Source organism: Calidris pugnax, unplaced genomic scaffold, assembly GCF_001431845.1.
Source record: "Calidris pugnax isolate Ruff unplaced genomic scaffold, ASM143184v1 scaffold56, whole genome shotgun sequence".
NCBI lineage: Eukaryota > Metazoa > Chordata > Aves > Charadriiformes > Scolopacidae > Calidris > Calidris pugnax.
Genome location: NW_015090839.1, coordinates 14324176 through 14347259, shown reverse-complemented (window position 1 = coordinate 14347259; position 23084 = coordinate 14324176). Strand labels below are relative to the sequence as shown.

General features: G+C 37.0%; 2 protein-coding genes across 2 annotated transcripts in view; one reads left to right on the top strand and one right to left on the bottom strand.

Moving 5' to 3' along the window:
- The window catches only part of AVEN (apoptosis, caspase activation inhibitor), a gene marked incomplete at its 5' end in the record, with an annotated part of 101445 nt that overhangs the window by 8880 nt on the left and 69481 nt on the right, over positions 1–23084 (top strand). Inside the window, one exon of the mRNA XM_014941642.1 lies at positions 17891–18068. Within this exon, the coding sequence (XP_014797128.1) occupies positions 17891–18068 (178 nt within the window). The remainder of the gene's footprint in view (positions 1–17890; positions 18069–23084) is intronic.
- The window catches only part of CHRM5 (cholinergic receptor, muscarinic 5), a 56669-nt gene that overhangs the window by 19722 nt on the left and 13863 nt on the right, over positions 1–23084 (bottom strand). The gene's annotated exons all lie outside the window — the stretch shown is intronic.

Below are 23084 nucleotides of genomic sequence, written 5' to 3'. Positions count from 1 at the left end.
CTACACATTTTCTTTCCCCTGAGCGGAGAGGAAGTGGAGCATCTGGGATGTGTTAGTGTCCAAAATCCTCCCTGGTTTTGGAGATGAAGTGATAGAGTGGTGGGGTTTTTTTGGTTAGGTTTTGATTTTTTTTTTGTTTCTTGGGTGGTGGTGTGACTGTGGATGCTTTGGTTTTTTGCAGCCCCTGCAGACAGGGAATAAGGGAATAAGACAGTGGTGGTGCAGGGTGGATACGGTTTGACTCTCAGTTGAGCATCTTGGGACCAAGGCAAACTCCTTGCTTAAAAAAAACCCCAAGGATTCATAATGATAAATGGTGTAGCCAATTCTGTACAGAAACGGTCGGAAAGAAAAATCTATACTTAAAGTCTGTAAAATCAGGTTTTCTATATTTTCAAGTATCCTTAGTACCTGTTGTCCAAGTATGGCTGGGTAATTGGCTATACTTGGCCAATTTTTGGTGAAAATTTTTGTCCGAAATTTTTTTTTCTTTTTTTTTTTTTTTTTTTTTGTCTGGTGAAGAGGACACTTTAGGGAAGCCTGGATAGCAGTGCTCCATTAAGGAGAAGGGTTGCTGCAAACAGGCCCATTTTAGGCAGGACAAGGAGAAAAACACTATTAGGAAGGAGAAGGTTTAATTTTGGCACTGAGGATAAAAATTGTGACTGAAAGGGCGGATAGATTGTGTGATGCATTGTGTGGGAAGTATGGAGATAGGTACAGAAAAATATTGTCAGAGGTTTTAAGGGTATGATGAGGGTTACTGAGCCTACTCAGTAGAGCTGCTGTGTATCCACTTGTCACAGCCCTATTTTTTTATTTTTCAAGGCTGTCTTTGCAATGGAAAAAGAGAAACGCTTTTTATCCAGCCAAAGTTAATTTATTCTTTTCAGTTTTTAGACAATAGAGAAACCTGCTTTTCATGGCACTGGGGACTGAAATGTTCGTAATAATCCCTGACTGTTTAGTGAGGAATGGTTTAGTGATATTTATTGTTATTCCTTCATTGTATTTTACCAACTTCCCTGCTGATTTAGGTTGAGACACTTGTACTGAAGGCATCCTATTGCACAGGTGAACATGCAGTATCATTGCTGCATAGCAGCTTCATGTCTGACTTGTGGGTTTTTTTTGTAACTTGGAAAGAGCTTGGGTTAGTTTATAGTTTGGATGGCTGTGCGTTCCTGTCCTCACCAGTTTAATGCTTTTCTTCCTCTCTTTCCCCTCAAGTCTCTGGGGTAGTAATTTGGTAATTTTCAAACAAGTTGTCCTGAATATTTGCTAGCTTAAACAAATAACTTTATCAGCTCCGTATTTTGTTAACATAGCTTTCAATCACTATCTTACTTAGATATAATTATCCCGTAAAACGGAATGGATTTTATTCAGAGGAAATGAAAAATGGTACTACATTGAATATTGGAGAAGCTCTCCCGAGAGCTCCCCATCATATTCGACCAAGCATTTTAGAACTTAGGTAGGAACTAAAACTGCAGATTTAAGAATCTGTCCATCTTAAAACCCATTTTGGCAATGAAGCCATGGCGGTACTGGGCAATAGGTGGTGCGAGCAACCTGTCCTGCAGCGCTGGTGTCTCCTCGCTCCTCCGGGGGCACAGAAAGCAGCTGCACTGAAGGATGGGGAGTAAGGATGTGTGCACATCGTGGGGTGGGAATGGTCTTCTCATCGCAGGGTGATGTTTTCATAGAATCGTAGAATCATATGGGGTTGGAAGGGACCTCTGGAGATCATCTAGTCCAACCCCCCCACTAGAGCGGGTCTACCTATAGCAGGTTGCACAGGAACTTGTCCAGGCGGGTTTTGAATGTTTCCAAAGAAGGAGACTTCACCACCTCTCTGGCCAGCTTGTTCCAGTGCTCCACCACTCTCACAGTAAAGAAATTCCTCCTCATGTTTAGATGAAACTTCTTATACTCAAGTTTGTGCCCATTGCCTCTTGTCCTGTCACTGGGCACCACTGAAAAAAGACCAGCCCCATCTTCCTGGTACCCTCCCTTTAAGTATTTGTAAGCATTGATTAGACTCCCTCTAAGTCTTCTCAAGACTAAAAAGACCCAAGTCCCTCAGCCTCTCCTCGTAGGAGAGATGCTCCAGGCCCTTAATCATCTTTGTGGTCCTTTTCTGTACTCTCTCCAGCAGTTCCCTGTCCATTTTCTAGAATGTACAGCGGAGCGTATGAAAATCACACGTAGGTTTGAATTATTAGGACTTGCTCCTGGGTATTTGTTCCAAACACAACTCTGAAGGAAAGTTATTTGTAGGAAGGGAATACTTGGTAACACTGAGCTAGACATCTTGTGCTGCTAGAATAAGTAGTTGATGTACCCATACAAAATCGTACAGGGTTTTGTATGGGTACATCAAGTGAGAGATAGTAGGTATTTATGCTGAAGAATAAACAAATTTGTAGATGTGATGAAATTTGATTAAAAAAAAAATATTCCATACAGTACTGCTGCTGTTTTCCTCACAAAAGTAACTGGGTAGTTTCTGGAGCCCTGTTACAGGTTTCCAGCTAGTCTAATGGTGCTGCCCAGCATTTTGTAGCTATCAGAAGGTTTAACTGTATTTTATAGGAACAAAAAATTGCTGGTTATTGATTCAGTGGTAATTTAGAGCCTTATAAGAAGTACAGAGGGTTATTTTTACAAGTTTTCATAATCAAAGGATTTCAAGCCTGGCCTGTGTGATTTGGTGTTCTATGGAAAGGCATACAGGAGTATTTTTATGTGCGCGGGGTTTTTATTTTCTTTCTTTTTTTATTTTTTTTATTTTTTTTTGATTTTTTTGATTTTTTTTTTAAATAAGGCTTCAACTCTTCTGCGGGTAGACTTAGTAATGGATCCTGCTGGTAAAACCCATAAATCTGCTGGAGTGTGTGAGAACCTTGCCTCAAGGTCCTGTTTCTATTCCTGCTTCACTTTTCCCGGAGGATAACCATACAGTTACAGACTGTACAGACTCTCTCTTTAACCCTGGAATAGCTTTAACCCTCTCTTGTAGAGAACAGAGTGCTGATTCTGGGCCACAGCTCTTCCTAGGCTACAGCTCTGCCACTGGCATGTTGTGAGGCATTGAGCTTTTTCTGATTGCCTGACAAACTAAGGGTTTGGTTTTTGCTGTTGGTTTGGTTTTGGTTTGTGGGGTTTTTTTTCCCCCCCTTTCTTTAATTTGTTTCAGGCTGTATTACTCAGATTATGGGGTGGTGATCTCTAAAATGTCTGCAGTAAGTTGCAGTCAGATTTGATATACAAATAACAAAGTAGGTTTTTTGAGTGAATGCAAAGATAGATATTTGAAAACATCCATGCTACTATACCTCCCTGGTGTAGTTATAAAACAATTTCATAAACATGATTTAAAAATGAAACAACATTCCTGCTTCTTGAGCCTCTCAAGAGGTTGATAGCCACAGAATAAACATGAGATACAATACATAGTGGAGTGTTTTGTGAACACTTGATAGATTTACATCTGTTTATATAGAATTATTTGACCCTTGTTTAATGGCAGGCTTTTTTACAGGTGTTCTGTCTAGATAGGAGTCATGGCTTTTTTTTTTTTTTCTTCGGGTTTAAACAGTTTTGAACACAAAAACTTATCAGGATTTAGAGGTTTTTTCTCCTGTTATTTCAGGTTGGTTTTCTGCAACTGCAGTGATGCTTTTCAGAGAGGAAGCTTTGGTTCCACTCTTATCTACAAGTTACATATTGTAGAGGTCATAGTCACATGACTAAAATGTTTGAATTACCCATAAACATTTTAAAAATCAAGGAGAGACATATTTTTTGCTATTGAAGTCAGTAAGACAGCTTCTAGAACCATACTTTGCAAGTGTTGGAGCTGTAACAGTTTAATGTAAAAACTTCAAGAACAAATCTCTTGTGTGCTTCATGAGATGTTTTTCCTCTTTAGCTGGAGCATCATTCCTGTTGTACAAAACATAGGTTTCAGGGTAGGATGTGTCTCTTGGCTAATTCTATCTTTAGCTAACCCAAAGTGATGAGTTCCAGTATCCAACATTTGTGAAGCAGTCTTAGGTTTTCATCCCTCTTTCAAAAATTCTCATCCTGTACAATAAAGACTAAAGGCTTTTTTCTTCATGCTACCTGTTTTCTCAGCTGCCCTTTCTCCTAATTAAGCTTCTCTTCAGCTTTGGTAGATCTCTCTAAAGGTCACCAATAGAGCAAACTAGTGAAGAGGATTACTCTTTGCAAGGTTTGGTTTTTTTTTTTTCGCTCTTTTCATGAAAGAACCTCTCTCAAGGTTCTTCCTTCCTTAGTCTAAAGGAAAAAAAAAAGCATTAGCTTTTTCCTTCAAGTTGTAAAAACTGTTCATCATAGAAACTCGAACTGGTTTATAATAGAAACTTGGACTTTTGCTGGAAGAGCTATGATGTCTAGGCAAGCAATAAGAAGTTGTTTCTGTTAATAAGAGGCAGTGCTTAAAAATCACTAGAGACTGACTACAAACTCATGAATAGGTAAATACGTCCATATGAGAAGACTCTGAACATGCGAATGTATTTGTATGACATCATTCCCATTAATACTTTTGAAGAAATAATTTTTAACTTACTCTGTAATGTGTGTCACTGTAATGATGGAATAGATTTAACATTTGGCAATACTATTTAATCTTACTGTTGAAAAATCACAAAGTGCAATGCATAAAATATTAAATACTAATTATTTTGTTTTGTCTTTGCATTTCATTTGGTGTAGTCTGGAAAAAAATAAAGCATAAAAACAAAAGGATTTGCAAATACCTATACTGACTTGGCTAAGCTGACTGTCAAGAATTGCAATTAAGTGACTTTTACAAATGCTTGTTTTCTGTTGAATGATTGGAAGGGGAAAAATCTTATCTAAATTATGTGAAACCCCAAAGGAAGAAGTGTAATGAAAAGTGGTTTAATTGTTTTCAGTGAGACAGCAAAGCAGATTGATGCGCTCATCAATAATAATTATTTTCTTGCCTTAGCATATCCTTTGTTAGCCACGGAAAATGCTGTTTATGATGCAGAAAAAATGTCTCTTAATTAAGTAATGTATTGTTTTCATCTCTTTCTCAAAATATATAGCAAAATCATCTTTGTGTCTGCCAGTTTACGATAGAAACAGCTTGTGCATAAGATTACGGAGCCATTAACACTGGTGCTTTTTTGTAAAAAGGCAGTCAGTGGACACACAGACCCTATTTTAGATACAGAGAGTGCACAATGAAAAGGTTTCTATCTGCAATGAGTAATGAAGCGAAGGATTTGGAGAATGTGGAGAATAGAATCAAGTTCAAACTGCGGTCTGTTTTCTTCCCAGTTTAAATACAAGTGAAGTCAAGTTTTTTCCACTTCTCAGATAAGTTACCTGCCATTGGACTTCAAATATGTTTTGAACTGAATTTCCCACAGTTCCTGTCTTTCAGTCCCTTTGTACTTTATGTGAAAACCCGATATTGTCATAAAGATAAAGCAGGAAAGGAAGAATCATGTGAAGTGTTATGGGCTTTTTTGGTTGGTTTTTTTGTGTTTGTTTGTTTGTGCAGTGGTTGAGCATCTGTGTGGTGCATAGGCCACCAGCTTTTCAAGTTCTCCTGCCAGGAGGGTCCAATTGTGTACAAAGGCTAGATCACCCTTCAGAGTATGTTGAGTCACTATTCTCATGGGATGTGGGACTGCAACTTGAAATGCATTTGTGCAAAGAAGGAAATTTAATTTATTTCCACTTTCTGGATGAAATGCTGTAGCTCTGCAGTAACTGAATAAACATGGATTGTATTTATTTACACTATCTCTTTGAGCTGCTTTGTTTTGGCATTCCCTTCTGTTACTCCCCAGTCTCTGTCTATTCTCAGGTCATTTCAGGACAAACAGAACTATTTTTCCTGGAGAAAGTTTCACGTTTCTGTCAAAAGTGTACAGTGGTGATGTTAGTTGTTAGAGGTTTTTGATAAATTCTCATATTTCTGTTGCCTGCAGTGGGCCACTGCTTTGAGACCAAGTGCATGCCACACTCTAGTGATTTAAAATTCTGCTTCTGACTTGACAGTGTGATGTTTCTACACTTTTTTTAAAATCAGTGTTATGTTGATATTTTCATGTATAGACCGAATCCCCAAACATGTTCATCATTAATTCTCAAGCTATAGTAAGGCAGTTGGAGGATGTACTGCTCTGGGAGCTATGGTACTACCTATGCTATCTCTGAGCTATGCTACTGAAAGAAGTGAAAAATTGGAGGTGTGGTGTGTTGCTGCCTTTTGTCTTGGAGGAGCATCGTAGAGACACATTACCTGTCATACAGCTATATTTTGAATTACAGTGCATGTAGATTCAACACAAACCTGTCTCTCTTGGAACCAAACCCACCACAAGTCAGATGTTTGGCAGTAATTTGCTGTGTTATGGGACAGCACATTGCATGGTGCTGGAGGGGACTTCACCCGATTAGTTTCTCTTTTTTGCTGAGTTTGTGCTAGGGCTGCTGACTTGTACAAGGAAGCTTGATAATGGAAGGTATGAGTGGCTGCTCTTTTTCACTGCTTGAGTATGCTGTCAGGGAAATCCTGCCTTAATTATGCGGCAGGGATTGCAGTCTCTAAGTTTGGAGACGTATCTGTGATTTAATTACTTTTTTGCTCATTTCCCCTTTCCTTGCATCACTATCTTGGCTGTGTGGTTTGCAGACACCTATGAAAATGGAATGGAGAAAAACTGGGCTTCCTCACTGACCAGCCCATGCATTTCTCAAGTCATTGAAAAGACAAGGAAGAGAAGGGGTTTTGGTGTCTGTTTATCAAGTGGGTAGTTTGTAGTCTCTACCTCTTTTCTGTTTTTCCACTGCCTAAAGAAAGAAATTATAGTATTGGTCTCAGAAATGCTGTTTAAAACCCTGGGAGTTTCTTTTTGTATCTTTTTTAGTCTCTTTTTGATGTAACATTACTGTAATATGTGGTTATTTTGTCTACTGTGACTTGATTCTTTTTTTAATCATTGTCATTCAATATATATATCCTGCTTTCTTGCTCCTTACTATGTGATTTTGCATTCAGCTTTGTAGTTATGCATTTTGTTTGCACGTTGGGCAATCTGCTTTTTATCCTTAGTGTCTTTTATATAATTCATTGTTCATTGATTTACTATGGCCGTTTATAGGTCCTAAAAATTATCCCTTTTTGACCTCCCTTTCTGAAAGTATCATTAGATGAGGCTATTTGTAACTACAGTGTTACTGTTTTGTCATGCCACACTATAAATGTAATAATGCAACTTAATTTAAAAAATGCATGATGGCTGGATCTGCCAGTTTGTTGATAGAAGGGTAGTAGAGATGCTGGATTTTTCAGTAGCATGTGAAATTATAATTTGGAAATGGCAGTATATTAGTAGTGAAAGATGAAAAACTTAGGGATTATGCTACTGATGGTTGCAGAAATAGTAAAAGGGAGAAGGAAAGCAGAATGCTGTCCTTTTGAACTTCTTATATAGTACCTTTTTAGGGTTTCAAATTAGTAGAGTTTGTCCTTTTACAGTTTTAATTTTCATTATATGATTATTTTTGTGTTTGGAATAGGTTTGTATTATGTGATAGTTGATCTGAAAAAGTGACAGATGTTGGGTATTTTAACTTAAATTCAAGAAAGAATTTCCCACTGTGACCCAAACATCAATACTTGTATACTGACCCTCTAAAATGATGCATTACACACATCTCGGTGACTATCTTAAAGCAGTAACTGGAAAATGGTATTAAAACCAGTCACAAATGTTCTAAAATTCCTGTTGAAAGTTTTACCAATCAACATAAATATTTGTAGCAAAGTATATTTAAAAAAAAAAAAAAAAGTTTAAAAAGTATGTGAATTTTCAACACCTGTGTGTTACACAGGAATAGTAATGGTGAATCTGCAAGTCTTTAATGGAAAGAGAAAGCAAAATTGATTTTAGAAAAACAGCTTTAGCATTGCAGGAAATTAAAGCCCAAGGATACGGCTTACCAGTACACTTAGCCAATCTAGCAGATAACTGCTGCCAGATAGGAAGGAAGGACGTGCTCCTCAGATCCCGTGTTTCATGGCACACTTCCAGCCTATCTACCCATTATTTGTGCTTGTCTGATTCTGCTGTGAACTGATACAAGGAATTTAAGCTGGTAGAAGGCTAACAGTAGGAAGAGAAGAAAACTATTGATTATTTTTCTGCCAGTTTAGGTGTAGTTTCAAAGAGTACTGTTCTGTTTGGTGTCTTTCAGAATTTTTTATTCTTTAATGCTGTGCCAGTTGAAAATATAACAGTGTGGGTGAATATCACTAGTTATTTTTATGTTTTGAAATCCATAGAAAAATGTCTTACTCTTTATGTGCTTTCTTTTTTACAAAATAGATGCATTTTAAAAAACCTGAACTTTTAACTTGGTACTAAATGTTATCAAATATTTTTGAATTTAAAGGTAGGAAGTAGTTATCTTGTTATTCAAATGCAACAAGGTATAGAGACCTCTTTTCATTCTTAATATAACACAATTGAAATCTTTCAAAGTTTGTTTATTTGTTTGGTTGGTTTTTTGTTGTGGCAACAAAATGGATCTATTGAGAAACTTTGTCACAAAGTTTTCCTTTCATGAGAAGCCCTGCAGCTTCTTCAACATGTTTTTTTGATCTTGGTAGAGAGTTGCTGGATTTGTGTTGGTTTTGTTCTAAAGCTGCGTGCACGTAGGGGATGTTAAATACACATTAAACTTGTCTGTGTAATAACTGAGGTGTTCTCTAAACTTTACTCTTTTGAGCAGACTTCAAGTTTATGAGATAACCTTTGTGGGTTAGGATCAAGACTTAGATATTTCTCTGTTCTGCAGATGAATGCTGCTTTGAGTGAGCTTTCTACATAATTTGTCATGTTTCTAATTGGTCATTGTTGTGGCTGCAGAAGTACAAAGCTTTTCAATACACACCAGTTTATAACAGATACATTTGTTGAGAGAGGCTGTCTCACTCATTTACTCATGAAGACTAGCAAAATAGCTGTATCCTTTATAAAGTCTGTTATTGAACTTTTGAGGTGAATATATACCCTCAATAGACTTTGATTCCTTGATGTTACAGAACTCCTTATGTGTGTTCTTTACAAGTTATTGTTGAAGCTGTCAATAAAACTGCTTTTGCAATTTTAGAAGTGCTAGAATGAAAAAACAAAATGAAACACTAAGAATTAGGTATACTATTGGAGGTTTTCAAGCCCTGAGGGGACAAAGGACCCAACTTGCTTGGTGTGATTTCAGTTTTGACCTTCTTTTGAGCAGGTGGTTGGACAAGATGACCTCTTGCAATCCCTTTCAGCTTGGATTAGTCTATAATACTGTGACATTAACACATAAGAATTGAATCAATTTCTGAATACGTCAATCTCTAATGCAGCTCAGGATACCTCTATTTAGGCATGGCAGATTTCGTAAGAACAAATAGCTTTCTGTAGAAATTATCCTTAATCTATCAAGAACACTAAGTATAATTTGGTTTTAGAATGTAACATACAACATTCACATATGTGGATCCATATGCATGCAACTTTCACAAGTACAGCCTATACATAAGAACAATCAGTAATCTAATTGAAAGTGTTATAACCTTTGTGGCAACATACTTTGTAAGGTTTTCTTGAAACCTGTTATTTCTGTCAAGACAAAGGCTCCTATTTTATGTTTGCACTCATATTTTTGACTGAATGTTTGTAAGAAAAAACATTCAGCTTTCTTAAGTTACTGTCAATTTGAAAGCAATAGAGCAGCCAGGTTTTGTGCAGGTCCGTGTGACAATTTTCTATGAATTGCTTGATGAGTTTGCATAGTTGCCAGTAACTTTTGTATCATCATTGCCCCTGAATTAAAGAAAAAAATTCAGTTAATTTTCTGTTGGTGGAAATGCATTGGCTTGGTAAGTTTAGAAAATGAAAAGTCTCTTTATCTATAGACAGCAGCTGGACAAGCTTCCTGCAGGCTCTTTGCTCACAGCGTGGCTCAGCATTGGGGAAGGGAGGCAAAGGACTTCTTCTACAGTTAATGCAGCTTGTTGATTCTCTACTGAGTTTCCCAATTAGTGTAGAATCAGTGTTGAATTTATAATGATACCGCTCTCACAACAATACCCCATCAAATGTCCTTCAGTTTGGAGTTTTAGTCTAAATGAGTGGAGCTAAATTTTAGCTGGTGGCTTTGTAGTTTGGAGAATCATACATTTAATGAATGAAGCCTTGAAATATGCGGTTTCCCAAATAAGTACTTGACAGGCCTTACCAAATTCCCAGGTCTGCTTTTAATGTTAGACAGTAGAGTTTTTGAGACTTTCTTCCTATGACTGTACATTGCACGGTTATTAAATATATTTATCTATGAGTCAACAGTTTTCAAACTTGGTTTTCAGAAGCTGCAGTACAGAACTGCAGTGGTGTGTCGAAGAGGCTGGTTCATTTTGCCCCTTTAAGTCACCCATTTGAAGAATCGTGCAGGTAATCGTGTGCTAGCAGGTTACAGAGGTATTTCTGAGGTAGCAGTGGAAAGTGAACATCAGAATTTATGGATTCTTTTCTAACTTTCTGAAAGGGAAGATAGTTTGCCATTTAAATGAGTAGTTACAAACAAAATAACCAAGCTGTTTGCCTGTGGCGCTTTCCCCCCTCCCCTGGCCCTGGTTCAGTGAGTCTAAGGGAAAGATTTAGCTCCTAATAGAAGCTGTTTTTCCTATTCAGTGAGGTGTAAGATTCATACAAAATATGGCTGTAGCTTGTGGGAATATTAATAATGATCTGTGAGAAAGATGGAGTATGACTTGTAGCCTCTTGGCGCTTGATAATGTTATAACTTAGTGCAAAGAATATTTTTAGAGGTGGGGTTTTTTTCAGTAATGAGAAAATAGTCTCTTTCATTTGAAATTTTTAGTCAGTTCCAATTACTTGCATCTCACAGGCAGAGTAAGCAGGAACTTTGAAGCAAAATAATTTGGTGGACAAGACTATTTACTTTTTCATTGTTATTTTGGTCAGACTTGTGCATACTGTTGCCTATTGAAAATAATTGAGTATAGATAAGTTAGCAGCTCAGTTTTTGTCAGGATTTGCTGAGTATTATTACAAAATAGTCTCTTCTGTCTCTGAAAGAAGCAATGGTATCTGATGGTATCACTGCATAAGGAAAATCTTACTTTTCAGGGAAATTTACAAATCTTTATCTTTCATTCACTTTTCTAAAATCTAGCTTGAGAGTGCTAAATAAGAATGGTTTGGAGGATCGTATTCCACTCTTACTGCATGCTGACCTTTTTATATTGTTCTAACTTGCTCTTTTTTTCTCTATACAGAAATTTATCATTAGTGTTCCTAGGTAGACAGAACAATGTGTTGACATGCTTTATGAGATTTTTCCAGATAGTGGAGTATGTATATAATATACCAACAGACGTGGTTATCTTGTAATTCACTATTGGTTTTTTTTAACTATTATTTTTTATTTTTAAAACTAAATTCTTGTTTATATATATCACTGTGAATTGCATTTCAAATTCTGTCATTAAATTTTAGCCATCTGTCTAGGTAACTTCATAAAGATAACGTTTTGTATTATTTATAGCAGGTAAGGACATCCTGATTCTAAACACCTACAAACTTGCATCAGTGTTGATAATACTGCACTAGTACTTTATGTTTTGTAAACTAATAGCATTAATAAATGCATTTAAAAATGCAGCTTTGCTTTCATGTGCAAAAATTCGAAATTATAGATGTATGTTCTCTTTTTCTCTAGTATACTATACAGTTTGTATTTTAGGGAGCTCGTTTAATTTCCACCGCAATAAATCAAATAATGTATTCCTTTAACAACTTTAGATTTAATGTTAGTAAGTCTCTAATTACTTACAAGACAGAGAAGAGGGGTATATATCTAGGGGTTGTAATTAGGTAAATGTGGAAGATCAGACCAACTTTTTTGAAGATTATTGTACTATATATAACTATCATAAGGTATAAGCCTGTCAATCATTGTGATAGAGAAAATTAAGCTGTCAGGGAATCCTCCCATACCTTTCTAGATTTACGGTAAAAAAGGGCATTTAATGAGCACTGTTACAAAAAAATGAAATATTTTTGAGATTGTGTTGTATTCATATTGTGCTAAGGTCATTCCTGGTGTAATCTCATTGTTCCTGTTTGGTTACACCAGCAATAACTTTGAACCATGAAATTAAAAGCAGGCATGTCTTTCCAAGTGCAATTTAAGTCATTAAAGTGTAATTGTAAGTCTTTTCCTCTTATGTCTGCCTAGAGGAACCACTCAGCAGTTCTAATATCAGCCAAGCTACCTTACTTATTGTCACTCATACAAGCCTCTGTGAACAGACTTACATGCTGTGAAACAATTTAAAATGTAGAGATAGTGAGCTGCTTTATTGCTTATTATACATGGTTTTTTTGACCCTATGACTTACAAGTTCCATCTGTGAAAATTTGACTGTAACAAATGTTGGGATGAGTTGGGATGAGGAGGAGAGGAGAAATTGTCTCTGCACGGACACCTTACTATCTTAAATACAAATGAGGTACAAATATATGCCCATTCATGATGCAGCTGATAGTCTCGGTCAGATTCAACCCACAGTCTGTTTCCATTTTGTCTAGCTAGCCTTTGCCTCTGATGAGAAATTGGTGCTGGGACAGATAAGCCTGAGTGTCATCACACTTGTTCAGAGCCTTAGAGCAGTTCCCTAGAAGGGTAGATGGAATCAAGGCAGAGGTGTACTCAAGCAATTGGTGTGTGCCGTTGCTGCTGGGAGAGCAGCAAGTGTGGGGAGCAGACAGTGGTTATCACTTTCCATGAATACAGCTGTGCATGGCAGTGGATAACTATTTTTTGTGGACTCTGTGTGGATATGTAAGATGTCTGGGGTATTGTAGATAAGCATCCCTAATAAAGAATGGAAAAGATTGAGGAAATGTCTATGTTTTTGAGAGGTGTAACAGTCAAAACAGTAGTGCAGAAGTTACAGTAACAAAGGGGAAAAGTAGCACTTGATCAATATAATTGTACAGGTTCTCTTAAGAAAAAATGAAAATGTTACTGTACACGTTTGGGAAGAAGGTGAAGGAGAGAAATCGCTATGTTCTTTCTAACAGAATAACAAAAAAGCTCAAGCTATGTTTTCATACGTTCTGTAAAGTGACATTCTCAGGAAGAGAATTGGGAGAAATACTACAAAATAAATACGAATGGAAATCTAATAATGCATGATTACTACATAATGGAGAAGGGCCCTTGGCCCAAAGAAAGGCAAGCTGAACATATGTTGTTTCTATGTTCTTCCCAGTCTCTGTACAATATTGTAGGTACGGACAAAGATTAAATGTTTTAAACTTTTCTTACAGTTAATAGAACTGAAGAAGAGGGCTATAAGCCTTAACTCCTGTGGCTTCCTAAGGGCAATAAATGCGGTTTTAGAAAGTCTTAATGGAAACCTGACTTTTAATGCACTTGTAGGTGTTTTTTGAAGGGCTGTGAGCTCAACAATTCTTGTTGAGTGTTTGCACACGTGTGCTTAACGTGCTAGGGCTGACTGCACTTACAGTGAAGAGCGGTGAAGTAATTGAAGCAGGATGTAAAGAGGTCACTGTTCCACTTTCTCCATTGTTTACTTCAGCCGTGGTTTGATCCAAAGCACTCTGGCTTCCAGGGAAGTGCAGAAAGATGACCCTGGGGGAAACTGCCTGTTCAGAGCAATGTTTGCTTCATTTTGACACCTTTGTTCCTGACCCATGTGCATCAACATGTTCTTGTCTGTAGGAAAAGTCAAACAGAAAGCCTGCTTTCCAATTTTTTCTCAGTACTGTACTGTCCCCAACCCTGTATGCAAAATTAGCAGGAAAGTTTACTAAAATATTGTTTTGCTGTGGTAGAGACTGTAGATTAGGGTCACGTGCTGTGCATTTTGCTTTCCTTCAGACAGAAAGTGGAGTCACAGGCTCTGGTAAAGGACAAAAATGTGTTCCTTGGTGGAAGACCCCAGATCATGCAAGCTTGTCTGTGGGGGGAGCTTTGTCTTTTTGCTGTTGTTTGAATTGCATTGATGAACTTAGTGTTTAGCAGAACACTGTATTTTTTTTTTTTGTTTTTTTGTTCTTCTGATATGCAAAACAGTCTGAAGGTTTCCTGGTTTTGTTTAACTGGGCTTTTGCATACTTCCCCACTTCCAAAATTTCAATGAAATGCACAAATGGTAATGCATGTAATGCTACTCAAAACAGAGGCGCAGCAGATAAATGTTATACCTCCTGTGGTATCAGAGTGCATTACAGTACTGAGCGATAGCGTGTAGATGTAGTTCAATACTGTTTAAAGGCATAAGTTTTTCTCCTTACCTGAGTAATACTTTTTTAAAGGTTATATTTGAGTTGGCTTCTAGGATTTGTTTCAGCTTGTATCATTTGTTATTTGAGGATGAGGCAGGAGAGAATTTATTTTATTTCATTACACGTAGGACAGATGTTTGCTCTGTACTGATTAAGACTCATTGTCAGTGGGTTATGATGATAACGGTAGCAGCATATAGTCTAGCTGAATAGGCAGCTAACAGGAAAGTAATGAAGATTTATGTCTGTGTTTCTGAGGTTGTTACTTTAGGTGGTAGCTGTCTCATGTGAAATGTTTGAAGCAAATTACTTTCTGAAGCTCCACTGATCAGTTTTTTTATGTATTTGATAATTTTAATGGTGAAGACGCATCTTTAAGCTGTTTGAATGTTGAATATTCAAATGTGATTATTTGTGGTTTTATCCTGTAGCATGGCAGTGCATCATGGTAAAATTTTCCATGAAATATTTATCGGACATGTAAGCAGTTTTGTATTTGAAGTTTACTTATTTCAAAAGCAAACCTCAGGACAGTATTTGGGGAACCAGGCTGCACAATCGCTACTAACAGTCCTGAGAATCTGTGGTTTATTTCTTAAAATTCAAGTTACAATTTTACTTCTAAGAAATGAAATTTTCTTGAGGTGTGCTGTACAATATAGCTAATAACAGAATGTGAAAAAGAATTTAGTCCAGTTAAGAGAAAACATTTGAATCCATATTAGTTAATTGGAAGTTTGTTAAAATAAGGTGATACTCCTGTTTTATTTATGTTGACAGCTGACAGGAGTGAATCCTTTAAACAGGGCTATAAGAAGTAATTATATATAATGTCATAGTTGCTTGCGGTCATTCTGAACTTTTCTTAAAAACAGAACTAAAATACAACACAGATCTATCTGTGCAGCATTATTCTTGCTTTCACTTGTGAATTGTATCGAGTCCAAGTTATTTTGGGCACTGCATCTCACTAGGTTTGCTGGCTTATAGCAAATCATTCAATTTCCAGGAGAAGAACAGAAGAGAAATAAGTTGATTCTTATCTTGATATAAGTGGATTTGCTTTTTGTTCTGTGTAGCTCTGGATCAGTCCCCAATAATAGAGACTTGTGACTTCATTCCCCTGCTCATGAAGACAACCATTTTAGTGTATTTATCTGATGAATAGAAAGAAAAGAGAGTTTACCTAAAAATTGCACAGAATCGGTGAGAATGCACAGAATATTTCCCTTTTGGTCAGCTATTTGACAACTAGGAGTATATTTGTATAATTATGACAGCTTTTAATCTCTTTCTAAGCTCTTTGATGATTTTACCATTCCTTCATGCTGTTCTTAACCAGATCTCTACAATAGTGCTGAAATAAACTTGTTTATGAACACTGATGGATTATTTTTCTTGGGAAGTCATTGTTCGAGTTCTGATTTTGCTGCTTGTATGATACACTGGGCAGTAATTTTTAAGACATCAAACATGGGAGAATCTAAACTCTTACAATCATGTTTGAGGATGCTTTGCCTTTCAGTGAACATTTGTGTAAAAGCCATGAAAAATTCTTCACTGCTACTTTGGGTTGTTTTTAATAAGGAGTAGGAAATAAGGAGTAGTAATGCTCTGCTGTTCACAAACTGCTACTTCCTACTTTTTTGGCTGTTTCAATCTTCTTTTTATGATGATGTACTTTGCATATAAATACAGTACTTGGTGTGCAACAGGTATTTATTTGGTATCATTAGAGGTCTTTCTGTTGTGTAATTGGACACTAAAGGAACATGAAAATCTCAAACAGTTTGTCCATGTCTAGCTGAGCCAAAACATAACTACAGATTTTTCTATGGAGTATCTAAGCTTTCTTCACAATGGATTTCTAAAATCAATGTAAAACGTGTTGCATTGCTTTGTGTCCTTTCTTGAGCTATGAAAGTAAGTCATTGGTTATAAAACAAATTAATGAAGTGATGGTGGTTTGTTAGTGGTAGTGGCTTTGTGCAGTTGCTTTTACCAGGTTTTCCAATGTTGTACCAGTACGTAGGTCCACAGTATGTGCTTAAAAAAACCCTTTATGTAGTTTTAGAAACACAGTAACTACTAGAGATTTGAGTAATCTTTCTCCACAAGATGTTGCAGCTCTTCACGTACAGGTTGTTGTTTTTTTTTTTTAAACATAAGTAACAGCTCTTCACATTTACTTCAGGATTAAATTTGGTTTAAAGTATCAAAGCCAAGGTCCTCCCTAAAGCCAGTATCTGATGGTAAGCTGTAAAGGTGTTTTGGTTTATGGATATATAACGACTTACCAAAAGGTAGCTCGCTTTTAACTTACTTTATACTGAATAGAGATGGCTTTAAGCTTTACAGCAGCATAGATAAGCTTGAACCTCACTGCCCTGGTCATGAAGAATGTACTTATTGTCGCGACAGCTAAATTTAATCTTACGGCAGCAGCACACTGTGATTTGTGAAAAGAAAGGTGGAGCAAAGGAGAGAAAAGAGAGTGGAGCTGTCAGCAGGAATGCTTGGGAGTAGACACCGTGGGAATATATTCTTTCTTGACTCCCTTACTTCACCTCTTCAGAACTTTAAACCTCTGCATGAAGTATATCGTACAGAATTTTTCTGGTTGCTCTCAGTTCTCCTCTTGCCTGTTGAGTGCTCTTTCCTCCAGGAAGCATATCTTTGTTTGTGAACTGATAGTCATTCCAGCTGAATACCAAGCTCTGAGCAGGCGGGTTCTGTTAATATATAGAGGATTCAAGGGAGGGGATTGTTTTCCACAGCTGTTGAGTACTTGTGGCAAATGCCTATTTTGCTTGCATCTTAAGCTGACACTGTAGTGAGTTCTCCTTTTGACCCTAAAGCTTTTTAAGAGTTTGGGCTAGTAGATTGAGTGCCAGCAGTCTATTTAATTTTTCCATGTATATTTCTGCAAAATAGCTTTCATGAAAGAAATTAATTTGATTAATTGTTCCATACTACTTGAGTTAAGACCCTGTAGTTTGTAATAATGGAAATACCTAGGTAGATCACCCTTTCCAGATGTTTTTCTGTGGTATTTGTTATGTTGTCTTTTTCCTGTTCTGCTCTACAAACATTAGTTCTTTCTGTTATCATCTGTATCGCTGCAACACTTAGGCAGAGATACTGTGATTAAATACTTAGCTCTGCTCCCTACACATTGCTCTTAGTTTCAAGAAGGAAGCTGTTTGTTATAGGCTTCCAGAATAGGAACTTACATCAGTGTCACTGCTTGACCATTGTAAGAATTGAAGCTTCACTAGGTGCTTTTAATTATACTATTGATGAATTTCATACAGTTCAGGAAGATGGTAGCACCTGATCTAAAATTTTGATGGGGATCCAGGCTGATTTGTCTTTCTGGGTTTTAATTCTGTGGTTAGACTTGTTTGTATGAATGACTGTTTAAAGACAGAACGAAATGCTATTGAGTTACAACGGCTTAACTGTCTATTTAAATGTCACAGGTAGGGAAGGATGATGAGATTGAATCACGAGAGGAAGAAAAGGAAGAACTGAAAAGCTATTCAAGAAGAAAGATTTTTTCCAACTGGAGCCGTTACGAGGATACAGAAAAAGAGGGACAGAGTGAACATGGGGAATCACAGAGAGGAACAGACTTCAGTGTTTTGCTTAGCTCAGCAGGTAAGCATTTTCTACTCTATAGGTAGATTTTTAGTTTTGCATTTTGAAACATTGCTACTTTTCTGGCTGTCGTCCTTGATGATGAAACAGGACCCTGGAATACCATTCCTGTCTGCCTCAGTAAGTCTGCCATTGATGTATTTAGGAGTGTTCAAAGTCTCCGTAGGAGCAGCCTTACAGCATACAGGCTGCCCCGAGCTGTGGCAGATGGGGAGTAAAAGAATGCTGCTGCATTTATAGCTTTCTTGTGAAACTACGTATAGGCCTAAGAGTATGCAGCACCCAGTTACTTTGAGCCTTTTCTTTCTGACAATGAATTTCTTACCAATCTTGGTCATCGGGTCACTTTCCAGAAAACAAGAAAAGGTTGCTAAACACAGCAAAGCAGTCAAGCAGCTGCTTGCTGTTGTTTGTTTTGACAAAGATTTGTAGTCAGCACTGTACAGGGACGTGCATGAATATCGAGTGTTACCCTCCTTGAAAATAAAGATTGGTTGTTTTCCCCTCTTTAAAGGAGATAATAGAAGGAGGAGGTGGGGGACCAGTCTGTACTAGGCCTTATTTTTGGTTTGCTATACATGAGTTGTATGGGCAGTTGCACAAAAAACAGTTACCTAAAATTATTTTAGAAACTGTATGGGATTGTTTTGAGCAACTTAGAAGCTCTCTCAGACTTAAATAATTTGATTTTTCAGCCACAGTTTGGAAAGCTAAGTTAGAAATTATCTGCGGTAAAGAAACAAGGACCAGAGCTTGTTTTCTCTGTGCCAGAATCCATTTCTGAGGTTCAGTTTTGCATGAACGTTGCAGATTTGGGCCTAAATTGCCAGTTTGAATCATAGGATCATGAGATGTGTATTGACTTCTCCGAATGGTATGTTGCATGGTAAACAGTGTTGAATTCAAGATCCCTGCAATGGACCTCAGAGCTGGAGAGGTAACATAGGCTGGGGATCAAAGTAGATATCACAACTCAAAACTTTTTAAATCAAGAGACCTACCCTGAGATATATGTTACCATGGTTCAGCTTTTTAAAACAAACTTTAATGTCTCTAACTTTATACTTAGCCTTCAGAATGTCTTTAAAACATTCTGATGAATATTACTTTTGAAGTAACAATAGAAGGGAATACTATATATTTCTACGAATTTATATTTTTGGTAAGTTATGCTCCAATATAGTTACTGCCAACCCATTTGCTTTCCTCTGTAGATTCTTTTAATGCCTAAAATTAAAATCTTGTTAGTTAGTATTAATAGTTATTAATTCTAAATCTTGCATTTAAAGAGTGCTTTATTTTAGGATATATTGTGACTGTTCTTGATATTAAAATAAATTTATAAGAAACAGCAACGAAAATGCTTTCTTTCAGAGGAAGGAAAAGTACCTTCTAAACAATAATGCAAAATTTTTGGAGTCATATAAAAGCAGTGTGTGTTGGGAATTTTCTTTGCCTTTGGCTTATGTGTGAAATGCAGGCATCTTTATTTCTAGTGGTCTGAGAAGAAACTTGCATCTCTGGTTTCTTTGATTAATTTTGACTTCTTAGTATATTGCTGTTTAGCAGTATGAAGTTGCACAGTGGATCCAATCCAATTCAACTGCAACAAGCAGGGGAGTACTGGAGAGGGAATGGAGTTAAAGTGCCAATTTTCATGAATACAAAAGCTTAGTAAGGTCTTGCAATTTACTATTAATACACAACAATGTAACTAATGCAGCCAATTAAGAATCTTTTGGCAAAAGCTCAGATTAAAAACCTGTTCTTCTATGTAACATGTAGGTTCCATAATATTGAAAGCAGGGTCTTATAGAGGGTGCCATCCTTCAAGATACGACTTGGATTTATTTCAAGAAAATATTCTGTTAATTGAATGAGATAGACTAGAAAAAATAGTTTGGGATAATGTAGTAGCGAAGACAGAATTAATACTAGCGGGCAAACTTAGATGGAAGGATTCCTGATGTCCAAGGAATTAAAATTCCAAGCTTGGTATTTGTTTAATATTTGTAAATGTGCTTCTATTTGTAATTTTCTAGTTAAAATCAACCAGAAAATAGCAAAATGAGAAGATTAATATTCTATGATATGGGCACCATGTTGATAATTAGCAGGATTGGAGCTTTTAAATTTAGTATACAAACATTACTGTTTCTTGAATTGAGAAAGTAACAGTTATGGGTTGCTATATTATATTTTTATCAGTAGTAAAGTGGGATATTTTTTCTGAGAGGAGGAGGAAGATACTTGCAGATGATGGTAAGTCTTTAGGGTATTTTATTTCATGTTTTTCAATAGCTTCTGAAGACACACAGTCTTTTTAGTTTTTTGCCTATACTTCCATCTTGTCCCTGCCTCAAGCCAATCTCCATTGCAGCACTGATTCTGTCTTTTCAATCACATATCTAAGCCTGACTTGTCCCAGACTGTCTCTGACTGCACCTTGTCGCTCTGCTGTCAGTCTTTGCCTGCCTACTAATGCTTCTCACTCTCCCTCACTTCTCTTCATTCTTCTTCTTGTCTATATTTCTGATTCCTGGTGCTGGGTCTTTCCTCAGTGTTTTGTTGTCAGCCAGCTCCCTTCCACATACAATCACTAAAATCCAGCTCTATCAGCTGTATTCTGTCCCTTGTTCTATCTGGTCCTGGTGATCCGCAGTTCTGAGTTTTTCTGCCTGGGATTGCTCATTTGGTTCAGTTTTTCACTCATACACTACCACATCTTCTTACATGCTGCTTAGTTTCTTTCTTTGGTTAGTGAATCCCAGCTTATTCTTTCAAGCTTCCAGTTCTAGTCTCCACTACAAGCTGTTTTCTCCATGTTCCCTCCCTCCTACTCTATTACCCCACAACACGAAGTGAGAGACCACTGTTTTCAACTATGGCAGGGATAGGTGGCACTTTGTCTAGTGTTGTACTTAATGCCTCTTAAATGCAGAATTCTCTTATAGTGAAAATCTGGCTCTTCACTCATAACCAGAGGTTAGAGGAAGCTTAATTCAGTTGCGATGTGCATGGAGGTGACATACAGAAAGTCACTGAGGATGGACTGTTTGGTGATTGGTTGTTAAGCTCCAGCAGCTCTTGCCAAAAAGTACATATAAACTCTTGTAGCTTGGCTAAATCAGGTCAGATTTTTCACAAAGTGAGCATAAAAAATGGTTGTCCGGCCTGATTTGAAGTTACTAATTCAGGGCGGGAAAGTGGTTACAGTTTTCCAAAGGAAAAGTTTACAAGGGCTTTTCTCCTAGCTCCTTTTGTGGTAGAAAAATGTTCCAGCCGTTCTCTGACTTTTTTTTAAAAGGTGGTAGTGAGGGGAGGGTGAGGAAAAACTACATGAAGCAGGCAACTGAGGTGGAAAATTTCAAATTGAATAGTTAAAAAAGCAGCTGAAAATAGTCTTTAGAAAGAACTGCCAGGTGGCTTTGGTAATAGCTGATGTCGCTAGCCTGACAGAGCTTCTTTGTTAGGGCTTATTATATTTGTGTGTAAAGTAGGGTGGTAATTTTTAATTTTTAAGTCTGTTTCTTTCTTTTTTTATCATTATATGTTTTTTTTTTTTTTTTAATTGAACTTGAATATAGCAAAGCAAACTTCTCTATTGCTTTTGATGTCTAGCTGATGTAAACTACAAGTCCATTGTGAAGCCTTCAGGGAACATGTCTTGAATCAATTTAGGAAAAATGCTGTTGGAGCGTAAAGAACAAGAGAAGTGGAAGTGATAGGATAACCTTACTTTGCTAGAAGAATCTTGCCGTGTTTGAAGAGCTGTCCTCATTTTTTGACTGATGAGGGTTAAGTGTCCCAAAATAGATTTAAGTCCTCCATTAGGTTTTTGGCTGTAAGTAGATGCTTTAGATTTAAAAATATGCTTTAAAAATCTCATTATAGAGCTGACCAACTTGTTTCCAGGGACCTGATCGCTTTCCTTTAAATGTGCTAGGCATTATCAGTACAGCAGCCAAAAGCTGCCAACATATGTGTCTCAGTAACAGTGTGCCGAGTTGCAGGATGTGATGATTATCAAGATGAAAAAATATAACTTCGGGACATGAATTGTTTCCCTTTTGGTTTTTTGGTCATGGCTGAATAATTCTGGTGGCCCTAAAGGGTAAGAAAGAGAAATACTGTGTAATTTAAACAAACCCAGCAGAATGGTTTTCATATTGTAAGAATACATATAATTTCTGTAGGTACCTAGGACTTCAGTACAATAGGAAATGTGGAATAAAAATCAAAAGAGCAGTCACTGGAGCATAATAGTAATCAACAGTAAGTATAGAAATTGTGCGATAGCAGTTACTTTCCGTTCCCTAAAACCCCATTGTTTTGGGTTTTTAACCTGTTGCTTTTGGGCCTCTCTGCTTAATTTTGATGTGTCTATAGCAATATATTGCTGCATTTTTGTCATTTTCATGTTGATACATACACAAGAGTTAGTATACAGAAGACCATTGGCTGTCTTGGAAAAGCTGAACAGATAAACTTTTGGGGCAAGGCTTGTGTTAAAAATAGGTTTTCCTTCTACTTTTCTATCTTAAGTGTATGTATTGACAGATTTGGAAAAAAAAAGTACAGCGAAGAGTAAATGAGTTTCTTATCTTTGATCCTAATTCAGCTCAAACAAAAAGAATGGCAATGGCAGGGCATGGTTCAGAGGCTAAAAAAGGATCCTCTCCTGCTTCTCCTTTTAGCCCCATTCCAGCATATTAGAACTTTCCTTTCCTTTTTGATGGTTGTGTTGTAGATAGCATTTCCCATCTGTGGAGGGTTTTTATCCAAGTGGTCTTATTTACACTTGCAAAGGTTTTAGTTACGATAGTTACGCCCTGGGCAGTCTGCAGCTTTGGACTTGATAGACTTGAGAGACGCTGCTGGTTTATACCTGTAGGTATCTGAAACCAACAAAAATGCAGCCTGTGCCCCTCTCCCCATCTCCTCCCTAGCCAAACTGATTTTCCCAAACAAATAACAAAAAAACCCTTTCACAATAAAGATTTGCAGTAAAATCAC